At 47.8% G+C, this 18,668-nt stretch overlaps 1 protein-coding gene across 3 annotated transcripts in view; it reads right to left on the bottom strand.

Annotated features, from left to right (window-relative positions):
• The window catches only part of CLIC5 (chloride intracellular channel 5), a 157,500-nt gene that overhangs the window by 84,347 nt on the left and 54,485 nt on the right, over positions 1-18,668 (bottom strand). Inside the window, exon 1 of one of the 3 annotated variants that reach the window (XM_038554233.1) lies at positions 16,366-16,772. The exons of 1 other annotated variant lie outside the window; for it this stretch is intronic. In XM_038554233.1, coding sequence (XP_038410161.1) covers positions 16,366-16,428 — 63 coding nt within the window. In that variant the 5' untranslated portion in view covers positions 16,429-16,772. Of the gene's footprint in view, positions 1-16,035; positions 16,190-16,365; positions 16,773-18,668 lie in introns of those variants that run through there. One more of the 3 variants, XM_038554234.1, reaches the window with a different exon arrangement.

The raw sequence follows: 18,668 nt of genomic DNA on the forward strand, positions 1-18,668 counted from the left end.
CATGTTCTGGGGCAGCCCTGGTGGCGCAGTGGTTTGGTGCCGCCTGCAGCCTGGGGTGTGATCCTGGAGACCCAGGATCGAGTCCCATGTCGGGCTCCCTGCATGGAGCCTGCTTCTTCCTCTGCCTGTGTTTCTGCCTCTCTCTGTGTGTGTCTATGAATAAATAAATAAAATCTTTAAAAAAGAGAGAGAGAATGCGTGCTCTATATGTGCATTTGTGCACGCATGTGCACACATACACGCACACACACACACACACACCATGAAAGCCAGCTGACTCCTGGGAAAGAGACCTACAGAGCATTTTGAGCTCCCACAGGAGAGGCTTCCCGCCAATCACAGCCAACCAGGAGAACAGCTCTGGTCCAGTAATCCTTGTAGGAAATAGATGCTGGCAATTAGAAAACTGGGGAACTCTAGCCAGTCTAAGCTCACCGGTCATGACCTCATTTCCAAATTTTCAGAGTTGTGAGAGATTTCAAAAAGCCATGTGAGCAGAAAATATTTAATTGTATATAAGAGGAAATTTTCTGAAATTCTAACTTTTACATCGCCATTGCAAACTATTAAGTTCACATTTTTTTTTAAGATTTTATTTATTCATTCATGAGAGACGCAGAGAGAGAGGTAGAGACAAAGGCAGAGGGAGAAGTAGGCTCCCTGCAGGGAGCCCAGTCCTGGAATCGATTCCAGGACCCATGATCACTCCCTGAGCCAAAGGCAGCTCAACCACTGAGCCATCCAGGTGTCCCCTTATATCTATTTTAAAGAAAGTGAACAGACCACATTTTGGACAAAAGAGAACCATCAGCATATTTAACATTTTCTTTTCTTTTTCTTTTTATTTTTTTTTTAACATTTTCTAGATCAGGTCACCAGATTGGCAGGATTTTATTAAACAACAAATCAATCAATTTCTGAGAAACTCCCTGAGGACCTGCCAAACATTTAGCTCTTGCAAAGACTTGCAGGGTATGTGGAAGTAAAGCTTAGCACAACTGCCTTCAAATGCCTTACAGCCTGGTTTTGTTGTAACTTAAACCAGATACGAGGCCTGAGCACATCAACTCCTGCATGAACTACAGCAATCCCAGGACACAGGAGAGATAGCTCCTCCCTTGCTCCTCTGAGTAACTCCAGCACTTTAAAAGCACAGCATCATTTTAACACATTTCTAAACTTAACAAACCCTTCACATAATAGTACTGACTACTTTTATGCTTACCATGAAATAGTCTTACCACAAGAGGATTAAAATAATAGGTCACAAAAAAAAAATAATAGGTCACTTGAGTGGGAACAGATTTGCTAACAATTGCTACTGTTTAATGAGCCCCTACTATGTGCCCAAGACTACATGCGAGGTCCAAATACATGGATTCTTTCTACATCAAGTCCTATGAAGTCATCCAACCTCTTTTTAAATACATCCCTCAGGAGTGCCTGGGTGGCTCAGATGGCTAAGTGCCAGACTCTTGAATGCAGCTTAGATCATGATCTCATGGATCTCGGGATCCATCCCTGCATCAGGCTGCGTGCTCAGTGGGGAGTCTGCTTGAAGATTCTCTCCCTCTTCCCCTCCCTCCACTCATGCACATGCGTGCATGCCCTCTGTCTCTCTAAAATAAATAAATCTTTAAATTAAAAAAACTGCATCCTTCACAGGTAGTTCACCGTATCTCTCAAGGTATCTACTGTTCGGTTTGACAACTCTACATGCAAGAAGGTTCTTCAGTACATTAAATTAAAATAATTGCCTTTCCTACTTAAAATTTAAAATCAGCCATCAGCACTCACCCTCAGGATTGACCCAATAAGTCTACTTCCTTCTCCATGTGGCTGACTGAAAGCAGGGCTCATGCTCAGCAGACATCCACACCAGGATCCCAGCTTCAGTACAGGCTGAGAGGGGAATCAGTAGGCTGAGGGTGAGGCTGTTGGTTGACTGTTTTGAGTGTCTACATTTGGCTCAGGTGGTGATCCCGGAGTCCAGGGATCAAGTCCCACATCAGGTTCCCCGCAGGGAGCCTGCTTCTCCCTCTGCCTGTGTCTCTGCCTCTCTCTGTGTGTCTCATGAATAAATACATAAAATCTTAAAAACAAATTACTAATACTCTTCACTCTTGAAGGAGACTCTCTGATTATTATAATTTGTTTTCTCTCAGTGAAAAGGCTGCACTTTGGCAACAAACTCCACGTGATCTGCTTTACCTCAGCCTACCCCAGGCTGGCCCACAAAGTCAGATAATTCCATGGCCCTGGATCCACGTTTGTAATAGCCTTTATGGAAATCACCCCTAAAGAATTTACTGGAGTTATGAAATAAATATTCGGTGCTAAATATCCTAATAGGGCATTCTATGGTTTTATCATTGATGTCTTAGGATCTGTAAGACTTCAGGGAAGATTTTATTGTACAATTTTTTCTAAGGAGGTACTGATAAGGATTTTTTCATTGCAAACCACAGAACACACTCTAGCTAATTTAAGCAGAATGAGATTGATCCAAAAATCAGCTCCTGGCCTCTGCTTCGAAGAAGCAGGGCTCATGTGGAGCGTGGTCAAGTGGTATGGGGCCGCAGCGGAAAGGACAAATGTGTACCCTACGTGTCAGCACTGGAATCAGTTGAAAGTATTCTCCAGTACATAAATACACGAATAATGAGTAAAAGTGCCCTTTGTTAAGACTTGTTGGCATAGGAAAGAACCAATTTTCCTGGTATCTGAGACCGCTGAGAACGAAGTGCTGAACATGAGGAAGCCAGGTGTGCACATACACGCACACTCATACACACACCCCCCCCAACACACACACAAAGACACACACCCACAGTGAAACTGGCTAATGCGAAAGTTAATCAAAAGAAGTAAACAATAACCAGAGACCATAAGTGGATTCCATGAATTTACACGATTTGAGTTGAGGTCACGATCCAGCAGACCTAGGAATGCAGTTCCACATATGTCAAGAGTTGAAAAATTTCCCAGAGAGGCCAAGCGTCTTAGTCAAGGGCACAGGGGAGTCTAGGGTATAAAGTACCCCAAGTGGTAACCATCAGGAATGCTTGCCTCAGAAGACAACATTCTCCTTTCTGAGGAAATTAACCGCTGGAGCAGTTGTCTGAGGCCTCACAGATTGGCTTGTCCGTTGGAACTGCTTACTTAGCTCCCTCAGTGTGCAAAACTGGTTTGTCAATGAGGTCATTATTGTATCTTCACCTGGTGACATCTCTCGGCAGAGACCCTGTTGTGTCTCTGCACTGCCAGGTGGCCGTGTCCCAGCATATGGGTGTCAGAGTGTTGCCCAGAGACACAGCCAGTGTGACTTAGCAGCACGGGGCATGGCAGGAGCCAGACCAGATGTAAACACTAAGGGAATCACTTGACAGAACCACCTCCCCAAGTTCAGGGGAAGTGAGAAAAAGCATTCTTTTTACGTATCGTCTACAGTTGCCTCCATGCTACAATGGTGGCACTTGGGTGGCTGTGACAAAGACTGTATGGACCGCAAGGCCAAAAACACTTCCACGTGACCTTTTACAGAAGCAGTTTGCTGGACCCAGCCTTCGTTATGGGGGCTCCAGGACCCTGCACCAAATAGAAAATAACCTGCTTGAGAATCCAGTCCTCTTGGAATCTTCCTCGGGGCCTCACACGGTGCTCAGTCAGTGCACAGTAAAATCAAAGAACTAATTTTTATGGCTCACAGGGACTTCAGCTATCATTTCATCCAATCCTCATGTTTTAGAGATGAAGAAACCCAATCTGTCCAAAATAAGAGACTGGCAGGAAGCAGAAGCAAAGACCAGATTCCCTGAGTTCCCTTATATTGCTCTGTTACTCAACAAACACCTGGTAAATATAGAATAAATGCAGATATGTATTTATTAATTATCAGTAGCATTAGCTGAGCATACAGTGTATGCCAAACACCATATATCTAATGTATGTCTATAATATATAGTGTGTATAACATATGTGATCTTTAGGTATAGCAATAATGAGATGATGGCACGCAAAGTCCCTTGTAGAAAAACAGCCAGCCACAAGGAAAGGCTCCAGCTCATCTGTGACTTCAGATGAACAGTTGGTTACTGTTCTTATTTGCTTGGACCCAACTAAAGGAAACCAGCACCAAGCCCAGAGAGCCGAGCCATGGGAAGGATGACATTTTTATCTTCCATCCCTAACCTCCTTTTCAAGATTCTTGTAGACTCTCCTTTTCCTGTGTCACACACCCTTCATCAACTAGGTGCACCTGATAACCACTCTTTTTCCCTCCTTGACTGATGTCTGGTTATACATTGGGAAGTACTCCTTCACTCCAAAGTGTTAACCAGCCAGGCATTCTCACCAAGGGCCATTTATCTCCCACTCTGGAATGAAAGTTGCCTCGCCCTTGATAGTGTAATTCTTGGCACACAGGTTTAAAAAAAATGTTCTTACTATGGAGTAAGGGCTGGCTGGAATACACACAGGATTTCTTTCAAGTCAAGGGCTTCAGCCTTGCGAAAACGAGTTTTAAAGTTGACCCTAGAATCCTAAGGCACTTTGGCCAATGGTCAGCTCTTGGATAAACTGGCAAGGGGACAAAGTTTGCCTTTGGTAGCCACCCCCACATCACACAGCAGGTACCACCTTCTCTCCTTGCCCTGACAGACACCTAACACACAGCACTCAGAGCATGCAGAGAGACTCCTGGTCTCTCTCTCCCCTTCTGCTGATCTTCTTCTTCCTGCCACCTGATCTGATAAAGAAATCTTAGCTAACGTGATATCTAGAGACCCCATGTCCATGTGCAGCCCATTCAGGGTAACACCTAGATTTGATAAAGGGCCATTGGGGGCCATGTCTTAAACCAAGGGGTTGATGCTACTACAGCAGAGAAACAGAAAGGAGACTTGAGAACAGGTGGGTCTTTAGGTGGCTCTAATGCCCTTACCTGGCAATCGCCCAAGTGTAGAGATCTGACTTGACCTTGGATTGTTCATGTGACCCACAGAGAATTTAGGAAAAACAGATCCTCACATATCCTACTCTATCTTTAGTACACTTCATCTTCACACAGCTGGGAGGGCCTGGGGGAAATGAGGCAATGGAGAGAGCACAGATTCTGACGCCCAGGGGTGGGGTTTGCAGCCGGTCCCACCATGTCCTAGTTCTGCAGCCTTGGTCAGGAGATGCCCTTTCTCTGCATTGCAGTCTCCTTATCTGCAAACTGGGAGTAATAACAGGATGTAGCTAAGGGAAGCAAGGTATTCAGACCAGCACACAGCCACAGCTATTGCTACTCACCTTCCAAACTGTCTGATTCCCAAAACTGAAGAGAGACCCCGTGCATCCAAGAGAACTGTAGAATGAGGTCTGGGTTCTCTTCTCAAAGTCAAGTCTGTTTCCCTTCATCTCCATCTCCCTTTGGCCACCTGCAATCCTCCCAATACCTTTCCCAACATTTTCTATTTCAAGTACCTTATGATCTAGGGATGGGGATGAGCAGCTGGGGAAAAAACAAAAACAAAAACCAGAAACGTGCCAATGACTGTTTCTATAATTGTATAGGGAACGGAGTGAATTTTAAAGACATGGGCCAATATTTAAGATGACTGGGATTCTATGTTCATTGGGGTGACCCGAGAGAAGCTAGAGATGAAGCCCCATTGGCCCCCTCAAATTTCTCCCCCATGTTTGCATGTAACAGGGCCTTCAGTTCCCACCATTAGACTCACTTCTCTGGGTTCTAGATATTCATGTGGGCCCTTGTGATATTATGGGCAATGTTCCCATAAAGGAAATTCTATGCATCAGAATCACCAGGTACTAGTGAATTACAGACGTCTGGGACTTCATCCCTTAAAGACTCTGACTTAGGAGTTTACGCAGGAGTTTAGAAAGTGTCCCACGTGGTTCTTAGGACCACTCAGGGTGGAGCAACCTTGTTCTGGTGGGGACTGGCCAGCTCTAGAGTCAGGATCTCCAGGTTTCTTCCTCCACTTGTGCAGGACAACACAGTACACAGAGCCTAGCGAGCACCTTGTCTGAGATAAAGATTAAATCTCTTTCTTCCTCAAAGGGGCTGGGTGTGAGGATAAAATCAGGAAAGACATTCACCAATGCATCACAAACTGTAAGGACACATTTGGAACCATTTTCGGGAAGCATGGGAAGGAAGGTCAGGAAAGGGAACGCTGGCCTGGTTAGGGTATCTTCAATATCAGGCTGAAGCAACAGAACTTGATCTAGCAGGTAGAGGAGTGGGCATGATAAAGTACTCAGAGTATATTAAAGTAATGGCATCGGGATCCCTGGGTGGCACAGCGGTTTAGCGCCTGTCTTTGGCCCAGGGCGCGATCCTGGAGACCCGGGATCGAATCCCACGTCGGGCTCCCGGTGCATTGAGCCTGCTTCTCCCTCTGCCTGTGTCTCTGCCTCTCTCTCTCTCTCTGTGTGACCGTCATAAATAAATAAAAATTTAAAAAAATAAAAAATAAAAAAATAAAAAAATAAAGTAATGGCATCAAACATGGTTGACAGGAGGGGAGAGAGGCTGCAGAGAGGATGCCATGACGGCGGTGGGCGGGGGGTGATGAGGTAAACATGGTGGTGAGGAATAAGGAAATGAATCATTTCTATGGTAGAGAACACTTTATTGTTCACTAACCTGTTCCCCCTTTTCCTAGGAACACTGCTAGATGACACTTGAGTTCTGGACTATGGAAAGCAGGTGACCACTTCCTGACAGAAACCCTGCAAACCTTCCAGGTGATTCTCCACCTTCCATCTCCTCCTGTGCTGGCAAACATAGAGGCCAGCAGAGTTGCTGGCACCCCTATGGGTGGCAGGACTAGAGTGGAAGGAGCCCAAGCAGGGAAAACCATTCACTAAACATTGCGCTGAGCTGTCAGGTGAATAAGCAGATGGGCCATTGTTTCAGCGATGGGCACACAATGACCAATAAAATGCCTCAGTGAAACTCTGGCTTACAGAAGAGATTCATGTTTCTTATCTTATTTGTCCCTTATAATATTCTGTCAAACAGATCAGATCTCTGTTATGCTCCTTAAGTCCCCAACTGAGGAGAGGTCACATAACTTTGCCCATATGGCTCCCCTCTCCCGGAGCCCCGTGGTCAGGCCCGGCCGGGAACTCTTTATCCCCACAAGAAAAATCTGAGGCATTTGTGATAAATGACTACAGACAAATGACTCCTTTAGCTTCTAAGGCAAATTACACTGTAGATCATAAATTTTATGATGTGACTGCAAAATGCCACAGCACCCAAATGTGAAAATGTGAAATACCTACCTGCTTACTCCCTGGGCCTCTGCTCCTCGTCAGCACTGGGTAACAGAGGCATGCATTTAGGAGAGAGGAGCCTCGAGCTGAATCAAGAAAACTGTATCTGTTGCTATGGCAACCTCCCAAATTGGATTTTTAAGAGATAGTAACTGGGACATGGTTTTCATTCCTCTTCAATCTAAATAATGGGCTCCCAGTTGGACTCCATTCATTATGCATCCTCCTTCCTTTCCCTGTTGTCATCTCTCCAGCCTGCTACTTGTTGCTTTCCTCCTTTCCACAGAATAATGATAAACAGAAGTGGAAGACATCATCTTAAGGTCCACAGAGGTTGACGCAGCGGGCAGAGTAACCAGCACCGAACTTCAACACACACAGCCTGTGGGTGGCCTGGGACACACCGCGAAGACCTCCTGTTTCAAATCTCCTCAGGTACAACAGGGCCACGCACACCAGCTTCCGGTAATTAAGCACTTTCCTCTCTTTAAAAATATGACTGCCCCACAAGCAGGTGGTACGGCATGCAATCCAATACATCGTAAATAAGCGTCCAAATCTCTTGACCTGCCCTCAGAAGTGCCTCATGATCCAACCCTAATTTATATTTCTGTCACCTTCTGGCTTCTCTTCGTGCTCTCTTTGCCACAGCTGCACAGAATCGAGTTCTTCCGGGACACTCTGACATCTCCTGCCTCTCAGCCATCATTCCCATAGTTCCCTTCGTCCAGGACATTAAATTTATTTCCCTCAGTCTCTGCTTCTTCTTCAGCTTCGCCAGATTCTCCTGTGCCTCATTCCTCTCCCTCAAATGGGCATTTCCCGAGCACAGTCCTTATCTCCTCACTCCTTCATGCTCCCTCCTCCTCCAGCAACTTATTCCTTCAACCCAAGCTCTGAGCAGAACTTCAAACCCACGCCCTGCGCCCTGGTCTTCCCGTCATTCTGAGTATGGGGTTTCCAGCACTCTGGCGGACATCTGTACTTGATTGACCTGCCGTCACCTCAAACAAAACACTTGTAACATCAGAAGATTGTTCTCATTAGCAACCACTTCCGTGCTTGCCACTCTATCATAGATTCATAGGGTTTCAGGGTTAAAAGGAACTATAAAGCTCAAGCCCAATTAGTTTATCTGTACTCAGTCCATTCACCATCCGAAACATGGAAACCAGTCTCTTGGGAGGTGAATTTACCACAATACCACTCAATCTGAAGCTCTGGCATCCCTCATATATCTACACTTTTCTTTCAAGGCCTGTGCCCTATTTTGCATTCGTATCTCCCTTCCACAGCATCCCCCTCCTACTTTGAGCTCATTATGGCCACCTCACAAGGAACACTGGAGAATCCTCCTCATGGCCTCTGCCTCAAATCTCCCCTCCTGACATGGTCACAGTGAATACAGGCATGAGAGCAACAGCAGAAACAGAGCAGCTCACCCACCATGCCCACCACATCATGCAATACAGCAGGTGAACCTTTCCAGACAGGGACCAAAATCAAGGTCTTACTCTGTGTAGAAACTTCTGGTTATGTGCCATTTACTTATGAGGGAGCAAAAATCATTTATCTGCCATTCATGATCCTTCCCATTCTTTTTTTTTCCTATCTTATTTCCAACTGTACCCTTCCATATGCCATTCTCCTCAGCCAATCTATGCCAATCTCCTCCCCTGGTCCCTGAATATCCTTACCTCATACTGTTGCTGAACCTGACATAGTTGCCATTCTGTGAATCCTGATCATTTTTCCAAGCACAACGCAGGTCCCACCTCCCTTCAAATTACACCGGAAAGCTCTTTGGGCCATATTGGTCCTTACACTCACACCTCTCATTTCATTCCCTGTCGCTCATGCTTGCTTGAAGTTTTGCTCCTTTAGCCAAAAGCTCAAGACCGTGGGCACCCCCACCATCCTCGCTCTCCAGTCCCCTTCATCAGTTTTCACCGAGCCTGGCACAGAATAGGTGGCTTCATAAACATGTTTGATAATTGTCTGACTGGTTGACTGATCGACTCATTGTTTTCTATCCCTTTACTCTGAAAGTTCTTTACCTTATTAATGCCGCCTGCATACCTAGCTTCTAAAATTACTTGTCACTCCAATGTTTTAGTGCGATGATGTTACAAAGGAATAAAAGCAAGTTATGAAAGAAAGGTCAAGTGCTTTCCTTTCCTCTCTTTTCTGGTTTATTTGTGGTCAATTCAGGATGATTCATCCTAATAAGCTTTCTTGCCTCAGGCTCGTCCACCCTATAAAATGCATGCTTCAAGCAGGGGCTGGACTTCACGTTGCCCTTGGGATGCCCCACTATTTGTTTAGCCCTATTTAAATATTCATGATCTGGGCTCCTGGTTCTCAGTCTTTGATGAATCCTGGAATCACCCAGGGGTAGCTTCATAAGGATACAGATGCCTGGGCCTTATCTAAATCCTCCTAAAAATGAATATCTGTAGAAAGGGCCCGAGCAAGCCTATGTAAAGCAGCTTTGCTGTGACTTTTTCACACTCCAAAGCTGAGCACCATTGGCCTCGCCATTGTACACCATGAGTGCAACAACAAATAGTATACAAAGAATTTTCCCATCCTTGCAGAGCTTTTGAGGGTGCTTCTAGAAGTTACAACTCCATTTCTTTTTCCTAGGAAGGACTCATTTCATTTCTGACAACAGGCTATCTTATTTATCCTTAAAGGATTTCACATCTCAGAACTAAAATACTCCTTGACTACATATATGTGTTTCCAAAGTAGATTCTCACTCAGGGACCTGGAAGACAAATGGCCCCGGCAGGTAGAGCTGACCCCTCAGAATGCAAGCAGCTTCAGATCTAGGATGCTCCAGGTAGAAAGAACCTTGTTATTACTGACCCACATCTTCAGGAAAGCCATGCTTCCACTTTGCCTCTTCACGATTTATAGTCCTCCAGCCCTAATGACAAAGACAGATGAGGATGTCTCCTGGATAACAGCTTTTTTTTTAATACCATCTATTGAGGGTCTACTAGGTTGTTTGCATAGACCAGTAAATACATGTGTATATTTTCTATAAGAGCAACTATGGCTATGCAGAGCTAGAAGGTTGCTGGGAGGGAAGGATCCTCCTGGAACCAAAGGAAGTAGACTCTAGAGCCTTCTTTCTCATCTACAGGTTAAGGTTTTAAGACGCTTTAAGGTAAGCTTGTGAAGTCCTGCCCAGAGCTCAGTGACAAGAAAGGGAATGAAGCCCCTAAAGTAACATCTCCGGGGATGCAAGGTAAGGGCCAGTGCAGCCCCCTACTGGTTTGATGCATCCTGGCCCAGCCCCCAAAGCCATGGGAGAGCTCCCTGGGTTGAAGGACCAACTGACAGGAAGAATCAACTTCCCTTGAGCTCAAGGAGCCCAACCACTGGTCAGGCTCACCACACACCCTCTGCGGCCAGGCCAACCACACTGCCTCAGACCGTGGCCTCTGGGGGCCTCCAGCTCACAAAGCAGCAGCTTCACACAAGCAATCAGATCCAGTGATATTTACACACTGCTCCAGCTCCCAGTGGTCTGTGTCCTGCTCCAGCGACAAAGCAGGGACCGGACTGAGTCTGTGACTTCTTGGACGCGCCAAGGCAAGGGGAGCTCACGGGCTTGGCTTCTCACTAGGCTGCAACGGGTCTGCAAAAGAAGCTACCTTTTTGCAACAGATTATTCAGTGCTCACACCAACTCCATGAACTATGTCTTATCATCATCAATACCACACTGATAAGAAAACTGTGGCACTGAGAGCCATGGCAGCCTGTTCTAGCCCACACAGCCGGAAACCCACAGCCTGATGCCCAAAGCCAGCCCTCCGCCACTGCACCTTCTGCTGCCACTAACATGGGTCCAGTACCTGCCAACTCAAAAGGAATTTAGATGAGAACGTTTTTACCTGACCGCCTAAATAGATGGAGTCTTTGCCCTGGATGGAGAAAGGCAACCTGGGGAGACAACATAGGTCACCCAGGAGGCAGAAGCTGACAGCACTAAAGGTGGACTTCAGTATCTGTGAGCCCGTAGCCCTTACTCCCACCACCTGCCACAGGACCTGGACGCATATACCAGCTGACCTTCAACACTAGCACCCCCATGGATGTGCTACCAGGGAAAGATGCATTCACACACGTAGCAGGGCAGATGAATTTGTGTATTAGATTACTGGCTGCAGACCCAAACCTGGAGTAGTGGAAAGGAAAAACAGTTGCTTAATGTGAAGGGAACATCAAAACCGAAAGATCCCATGCTTAGGTGAGGTACCCAAGGTGACCAGGCAGCCAGTGGGCAGCTGGGATCTGAAAGGGAATGCCACCAGATTTCATCCTGTCTGTTCTGGAAGTCAGAGGATTATACTATCGGTCATCATGACTTGATTTGTGCTCTGCACCACCGTCAGAGCCTTCCGGATCACTCAACAAATAAAACAACTAGTTGTTTCCATCCAACAATCAGCAGGACTCCGTTTTATTTCCCCCACGCTGAATTGATGGTTATTCGACCAGACCAACCCATGCACGGATTGTTCTGGAGTCCCGCGGATAAGGCTTTATAGTCCATCAGCATCTGTTAACTGAGCACAGATTGCGCACAAGCGCTCTATCAACAACACTCTTGATCTCGATGCTCTGAAGCTGGTAGAAATTCTGGACATTAATCCCCTCTAGTAAGGCTACCTCTTTCAGCTGTGGCAGTCAGACCTGCAGTCAGACCTGCCTCTGAGCAGGATTCAGTGGCTCTCTGCCTGAGCTGCCCCCGGGCGTCACCTGAGGGTGGGGGTAAGAATACTGATTCTGGTTCCCCCCTGCAAAGAGTTCCACGCAACTGACCAGGGGGTAGTACTCTTAAGGCTCCCCAAACAGTTTGAATATGTAGAGGAAGCTGAGAACTGCTAGTTTCTATTGAAATTCACACCCCTGGCACCAAGAGACATTTGTAGCAAATTGGTCTAAGCACTTGGGTGGTGTTCTACTTCTTGGGTCAAGGATGGGACTGGGTATCAAGGAGTCAGTAGAGATGGGAGGAATGTCTTGATCTAACGTACTCAGCACATCCTGTATTTGTTTTGCCAAATCACTTTCTGTTTTGCTTTTACTTCCTCACTCGTTCTTCTTCCTATAAACCACACTGGCTGACACTGTCAATTCTCTAACCTGTTTTCTTCCCCTTACAATCAAAGTCCAAGCTGTGTATGATCTCATTTATTCTCGAAATAGCCCTGCAAGTGAGGAAGGAGCCAGGCTTTTGTTCCCTAAGGCATATCAGGGGCCTGCAGATCAGGAAAGGTTTTTATCTGCCATAGAATTCATATCATTATTTTACATCTATGTGCTTATAACCATTTTCATTTACAAAGTACTTTCACCTATTTGCTCCTGTGGAATCTTCAGAGAAAGTTAGTGGTGGCAGCATTTTCATAACTAGGGTGGCCACACATCCTGATTTGCCCCCAACCAGCTCTTGGTGACACCTGTTGTCCTAGCCCAAATATTCATAGCACCCCATTTCACTCTCAAACCAAATGTCCTAGTCTGAGCAATAAATGATATGATCACCATAATATCATTATGGTTATTTATAACCATAGAACTTATGTAATTTGTTCAGTCATGAGCTGATTAGGCAGAGACAAGTCTCCAACTCATGCTCCGGGCCTCTAAACCTCTCCCCGGCCCATGAGGCATCTATGAAATATTAGCTCAGAGCTGATTTACTCAAACCTTTCTTACTGGTGATGAAGAAACTAAAAATGTGGGGGAAAAGATCTCCTAGATGTCACTACTAGAATGCTCCCTGGAAGGAAGGAGTACAGAGCAAGGAGAGCAGGCATCTTGGCAGCATTCGATGACCACATTAGAATGGATTAGTAAGCTATCAATGAATTGTCATCTTGGTTGACACGCGAGAGCCCAATTCAGCAAAAGAAGCTATAAGGCCTGACATATAGGTATTTGGAAAAGTAAGAGTAAGAAATTCAGAGTCCAAACTACAACATTGGGGATCCCTGGGTGGCGCAGCGGTTTAGCACCTGCCTTTGGCCCAGGGCGCAATCCTGGAGACCCGGGATCGAGTCCCAAGTCGGGCTCCCGGTGCATGGAGCCTGCTTCTCCCTCTGCCTGTGTCTCTGCCTCTCTCTCTCTCTCTGTGTGTGACTATTATAAATAAATAAAAATTAAAAAAAAAACTACAACATTGGAGGACTGGATCTGAATATTATTCACAATGTACTTCTGAGCACGGGCGTTGTTCAGCCATCAAACAGGTGGCATCATCATGCTCACTTCCCTAGGTTGTTACGCAGAGAGTAAACCCTGGTTCACTGAGTGCTCTGACAGCAGGAACTCTCATAAGCTTCCTGTGAGTCACATTTATTTGTTTCCTTCATTTTTCACATGAGTGAGCCAAGGCTTAGAAACAGGGATGCTGAGGATCCAACAAGAGAAGGTAGTTGAATATGCTTCATAAATTCTAAAATGTTGCCATTTATTATTATTATTATTATTATTATTATTATTATTATTATTGGCGGCAGCAGTAATAGTTAACAGATTATGATAATCAGTTGATGTGGGATAGAATCCCAAATCCTTGAAACTCCCTGGGTGACCCAGGTTTTGAATGGCACACACCCAGGGTACAGATTGTGTGAAGGGGAGGTCTCTTCAAGGAAGTGTTGAAGATGACGATCATACATCTACATCGTGGCTCTGGGTGGGGTCCAACCTGCCCCAGAGGCTTCCTAGAAACCAACCCACCCTGCCCTGCAGAAAGCACCCTAAACACCCCCAAGAGAAAGGCCTTTCTCATGGGAATCATAAAGCTGAGAGATTGTTCAACTTTAGAATACCTGATTTTGTAGATCAGGACATTGTTTCCCTAAAATGAAACCATTCACAACCTGGCCAGGATCTCTACTTCACAATCATTTTCAGCCCTTGCTGGTCCCTGTAAATGATACCAACGACCTAGAATTTCAAAAAAAAGAGGGGGTAAAATCAAGGGCTTTCCATTCTGAATTTTTGGTTCCACCATCAATCTGGGTTTTGAGCTAATCATGAGGGCCTCCCGGTTCTCATGGATCCCTTTCCTTCAGGGACAAAACAAATAACAACATAGGCATTTTTGAATTCTTGGGGGTCCTGGGGGCTGCCCAGTGAGCTTTTTATATAAATGGAACAAACCTTCAAAGCCGCCACCATGAAGTTCCAAAGGTCCAGCTAGAATTGGTCTCTGTACCTACTAGTGGGGCAAAGGGCTTCTTTGGCTTTCTAAAGAGTCAATTTGTGTTTCAAATAGCTTTCAGGAACTTGACACTATGAAACTACCTGCTCCCAGGAAATCTGAGAAAGTCCTAGAATAGCTTTCTTCAAGGAGGGCAGGCAGGGAGACTCATCGCTTTGTTAAAGCCCTCGCCGCTGATTCCCTGGGACACAGACCTGGACGCCAAGGTCCAGGGCTCCCGTTCCCGGCCCTTGGTCCGACACTGCCAAGCTCTGAAGGGGACACGACCTCTTTCATCATTCCTTGGGTCTCCCAGAAGACCTGGTATTCCTGCCCAGAGCGGCCCCAGAAACCAACTGAGGGGAGACAAGAAATAAGCTTAGCAAAGCAAATGTCACTAAACGACAGATGTAATTTCTACAGATAATTTTGAAAAATAAACCCAAAGAAGGAAACACCCCGTCAAAGATAATGTAACAGACTTTTGTGGTAGGCTGGGTCAGCTGGGACAGACCACTTACCAAGTGTAAAGTAAGTCACAACCCGTTGGGGTCTTTTTTTTTTTTTTTTTTTTGGCATCCAAAGATACCAAAGACCAAAAGGTTGTTACCAAGGTTTATGCAGATCTTACACTTTCTTGTGACAATCTCTCTGTTTAATTAGCTTGGAAATCAGGGTGCTTTGCCCCCAAATAACATCTTTCCCATTGCAGGGAACACCTGCGCCTTTTAAATTCGGCTGGGAGACCTCTCGAAGGGCACCAAGGCGTCTCCCCTTCTCAGTTACCTGCGCATTTCCAGGGCAACCGCAGACCGAGGGTATTTTCCCGGTTCGCGAAAGTCCCAGCGCGCAGGCGGCCCGCGGACTCCCCTCCCCCGCGTCCTGGCAGCGCTTTCTGCACCGCCCGGGAGGCGGAGGCCACCGGCCCGCGGGCGCCTCAGGTTTCCCGGCTCCTGCGGCGCGTCGGCCACGGCGAGCACTGATCAAATGCTTCTTTCTTCCAGCACAGCACCAGCGCCTCCCGGCCTCCATCCCTTCCCTCCCACAGCTTGCAAATGAAGCGCAGCCGTTCTGACGGCGGATCGCTGCCCCCGGGGGTTCCCTGTGCTCCGTCCCATCCCGTCCCGGTGTGACCTGCGGTTTTCCCTAGTGCCAGACCCTCCGCACTTCCTTACACTGCCCTGCGGAATCCTGATTGTGGCAATAATAGTAATGCCGGCGAAGGAGCGTTTGTTTTTCTGCTTTGCAGGTCGGTCACCAAGCAAGAAACACCTTTGTTTCCTCCTGCTTTTCCTTCTGAAGTAGCTCTGGGCAGGAGCGAGGGAGGACGTTTGCAGAGATGTCATTTTTATTTTGCCAAGGATAATTGGCAAAATAATATCTCCGTAAGGTGTCCTTGGCTTCCCTTCCCTCCCTTCCCTCCCCCGTCTCCTCCCCCCTCCGCCCCCCCCCCCCCCCAGTTTTAGAAGAAAGGTTCTCGGGTCCCGCCACGTTCCTGCCGTCTCCCCATACCTCGAGACGCCCTTTAGGACCAGCCCAGATCCCACCGGGCAGGGCTCCGGGGCCGCACCGGTGATGCTCCTGGTCTCAGCCCGCCGACTCTCCAGGAAGACCGCCACCTGCCAGGTTGCACCTGACTGCCCGACCCCGGGGAGCCCCGAAGCGAGGCTCTGCTCTCTGGCTTGCAGCAAGGCCACCCGAGGGAGCGCCGAGGCTGAGCCGCGCTCCCTGGGGAGGCTCCGGCGTCCCAGCTCTGTCGGGGCTGCCACGTGAGCCCGCGCCGCCGCCGGGAGCCCGACTGCAGGCGCGACAGGTGCAGCGGGCGCCGGGACGCCCACCTACCTTCACGAAGAGTTCGATCTCGGGGTCCCTGTCGTCCCCGTTAGCTGTCGCCGAGTCCGTCATGCCGTCGGCGCCCGGGGCCAGCGTCCCGGGCCGGGGGGGCGCCCGGGGCCCGCCGCGCTCTGCGCTCCTGCTCTGCGGGCTTGGTCCTCCTGGAGAGCCGCGCTGCTGCTGCTGCTGCTGATGATGATGATGATTATTATTATTATTTTCAAATCAGTTTCTCAAGCCGGGGACGGCGGTGTCTGAGCGATCCAGATGGGTGTCCGGAGAGATCACATGCAACGGAGGGGAAGTCAGAGGGGACGGGGGCCGAGGGCCGGCAGCCGGTCCCCGGAGCAACAAGTGCCGCGCTGCAGGGAGGTGTCACAGGATCCGCGCCTGTCAGCGATCCCCGCGTCGCCGCCAACGCGCCCAAAATAGCCCGAGGCCGCGGGGCGGGGTCAGGGCGGGGCGGGGCGGGAGGGGCACCCCGCGAGCGCGGCCTCTGCCCCGGCCCGCGCCCCCGCCCCGCAGGACCCCGGGCGCCGCGGAGCCTGGCTGGCACCACCACCCGGGCCGGGGGACCTTCTGGGAAAGGTAAAGGGCGGGAGCAGGAGGCCCGGCGAGGTGGACGAGAGGAGAGGAAAGATGGCTTTAGGTCTTGGGTTTCATTCGTGATGCGTTAGCTCCTCCGCGCTGCGCCGCTACCCCCGTCACCCCCCCCCCCCCGGGAGCCCCTGCCTGCCCCGCCGAGCTCAGAGTGGGGAGGAGCCGAGGGGAGGGGGCCCCGAAAGCAAGGACCCCGAGTACCAGCCCCCCTCGCGCTGGGCAAACGGAGTAGGGGATGGGCAGGGCCGGTGCGTGAGGTGCAGGGTGAGCCAGCCTGGTCAGGGGCGGCCGGAGCCAAGGACCCGTGGCTCCCTCATCTTCGGCGCTTGCTTTGTCTTCCCTTTCTTTCCCTTTTTCTCTTCTTTCCTTTCCTATTCTTATTTCGGTTCTGTGTTTTGTAGTGAAGTGTGATACGCATACGGAAAAATGCACATGTCATGAGCGTCCAATGACCTGAAGCCATCCATGCAGGCAGCACCAGATGAAGAAATAGAGTCTTAACTATACTCCAGAAGCTTCTCCGGGTCTCACTTCTCTTCCTCCCCCTCCCCCCGTCTCCCTCTTCCACCAGAGTAACCATTATCCTGAGTTGTGACAACACAAGTTAGTTTTGCCAGGAATCTTAGAATAGAGGCGCTGTATACTCCTTGATGTCTGGCTTCTTTTGCTCACCATGACACTTGTGAGATTCATCCATTCTGTTGTGTGTAGTTGTAAATCATCCATTTTCGTGGCCCCGATTTATGTATCCATTTTTCAGTGGATGGACATTTGCATAGTTAACTACTGCCATGGATACTGCTGCTATGAGCATCCTATCAAACATCCTTCGGTGATACATAGACACTTTTCTCTTGGGTATATACTTACAAGTGGAATTTATAAGTTATCGAGTATGAGAATGTTCTTCTTGAATAAATATTGCCAGATGGTTTTCCAGAGTGGTTGTACCAATTTGCATTCCCATCTTTCATTTCTTTTAAAAATAGGTACAAAATCTTTTACATCTGAAATCTGGTCAGTTGTTGTTTGTTTTCTCTGCCTTCTCTTTAGCTAATCCTGTTTGTGCTCTGGCTTGCCTTGCTCTCAAATATGTATGTATTTCCCAGCTTTGTAAGAAAATAAATTAGTCAATAAGAAAAACAGGTAACAGTACTTATTATGTACCAGACAAAAATGCTCAGCACTCTACCATCTTCACTTGTTGAGTCTTTACAAATAGTGTTATGAGGCCTGGGTGGCTCAGTGATTGAGCGTCTGCCTTCAGCTCAGATCCTGATCCCAGGGTCCTAAGTTTGAGTCCTTCATCAGTCTCCCTGCAGGCAGTCTGCTTCTCCCTCTGCCTCTGTCTCTGCCTCTTTCTGTGTCTGTCATGAATAATTAAATAAAATCTTTTAAAAAATAGTGTTATTATCCCAGTGTAACAGAGGCTTAAAGTATTTAAGTAACTTGTCTCTAGTCACCCAGCTAGAAAGTGGTGGATTTAAACACAGGAAGATTGAGCCTGTGCTCTCAGCTCCTCTGCTAACTGCCTCTCCCTATCTTAGTACACACTGGGTAAGTCACTTTGAAGAAACAATGACACTGTCCTGGTCTGAACAGAGATTAAGATCCATTTCCAGATTATAGTCACATGGAAAGAAGATGAAGCCTGTCACATGAATTGGGCAGATGCAAGAGCTACATAAATCAGCCTGTAGACAGATTCTTCA

The sequence above is a fragment of the Canis lupus genome, chromosome 12, assembly GCF_011100685.1.
Source record: "Canis lupus familiaris isolate Mischka breed German Shepherd chromosome 12, alternate assembly UU_Cfam_GSD_1.0, whole genome shotgun sequence".
NCBI classification, from domain to species: domain Eukaryota; kingdom Metazoa; phylum Chordata; class Mammalia; order Carnivora; family Canidae; genus Canis; species Canis lupus.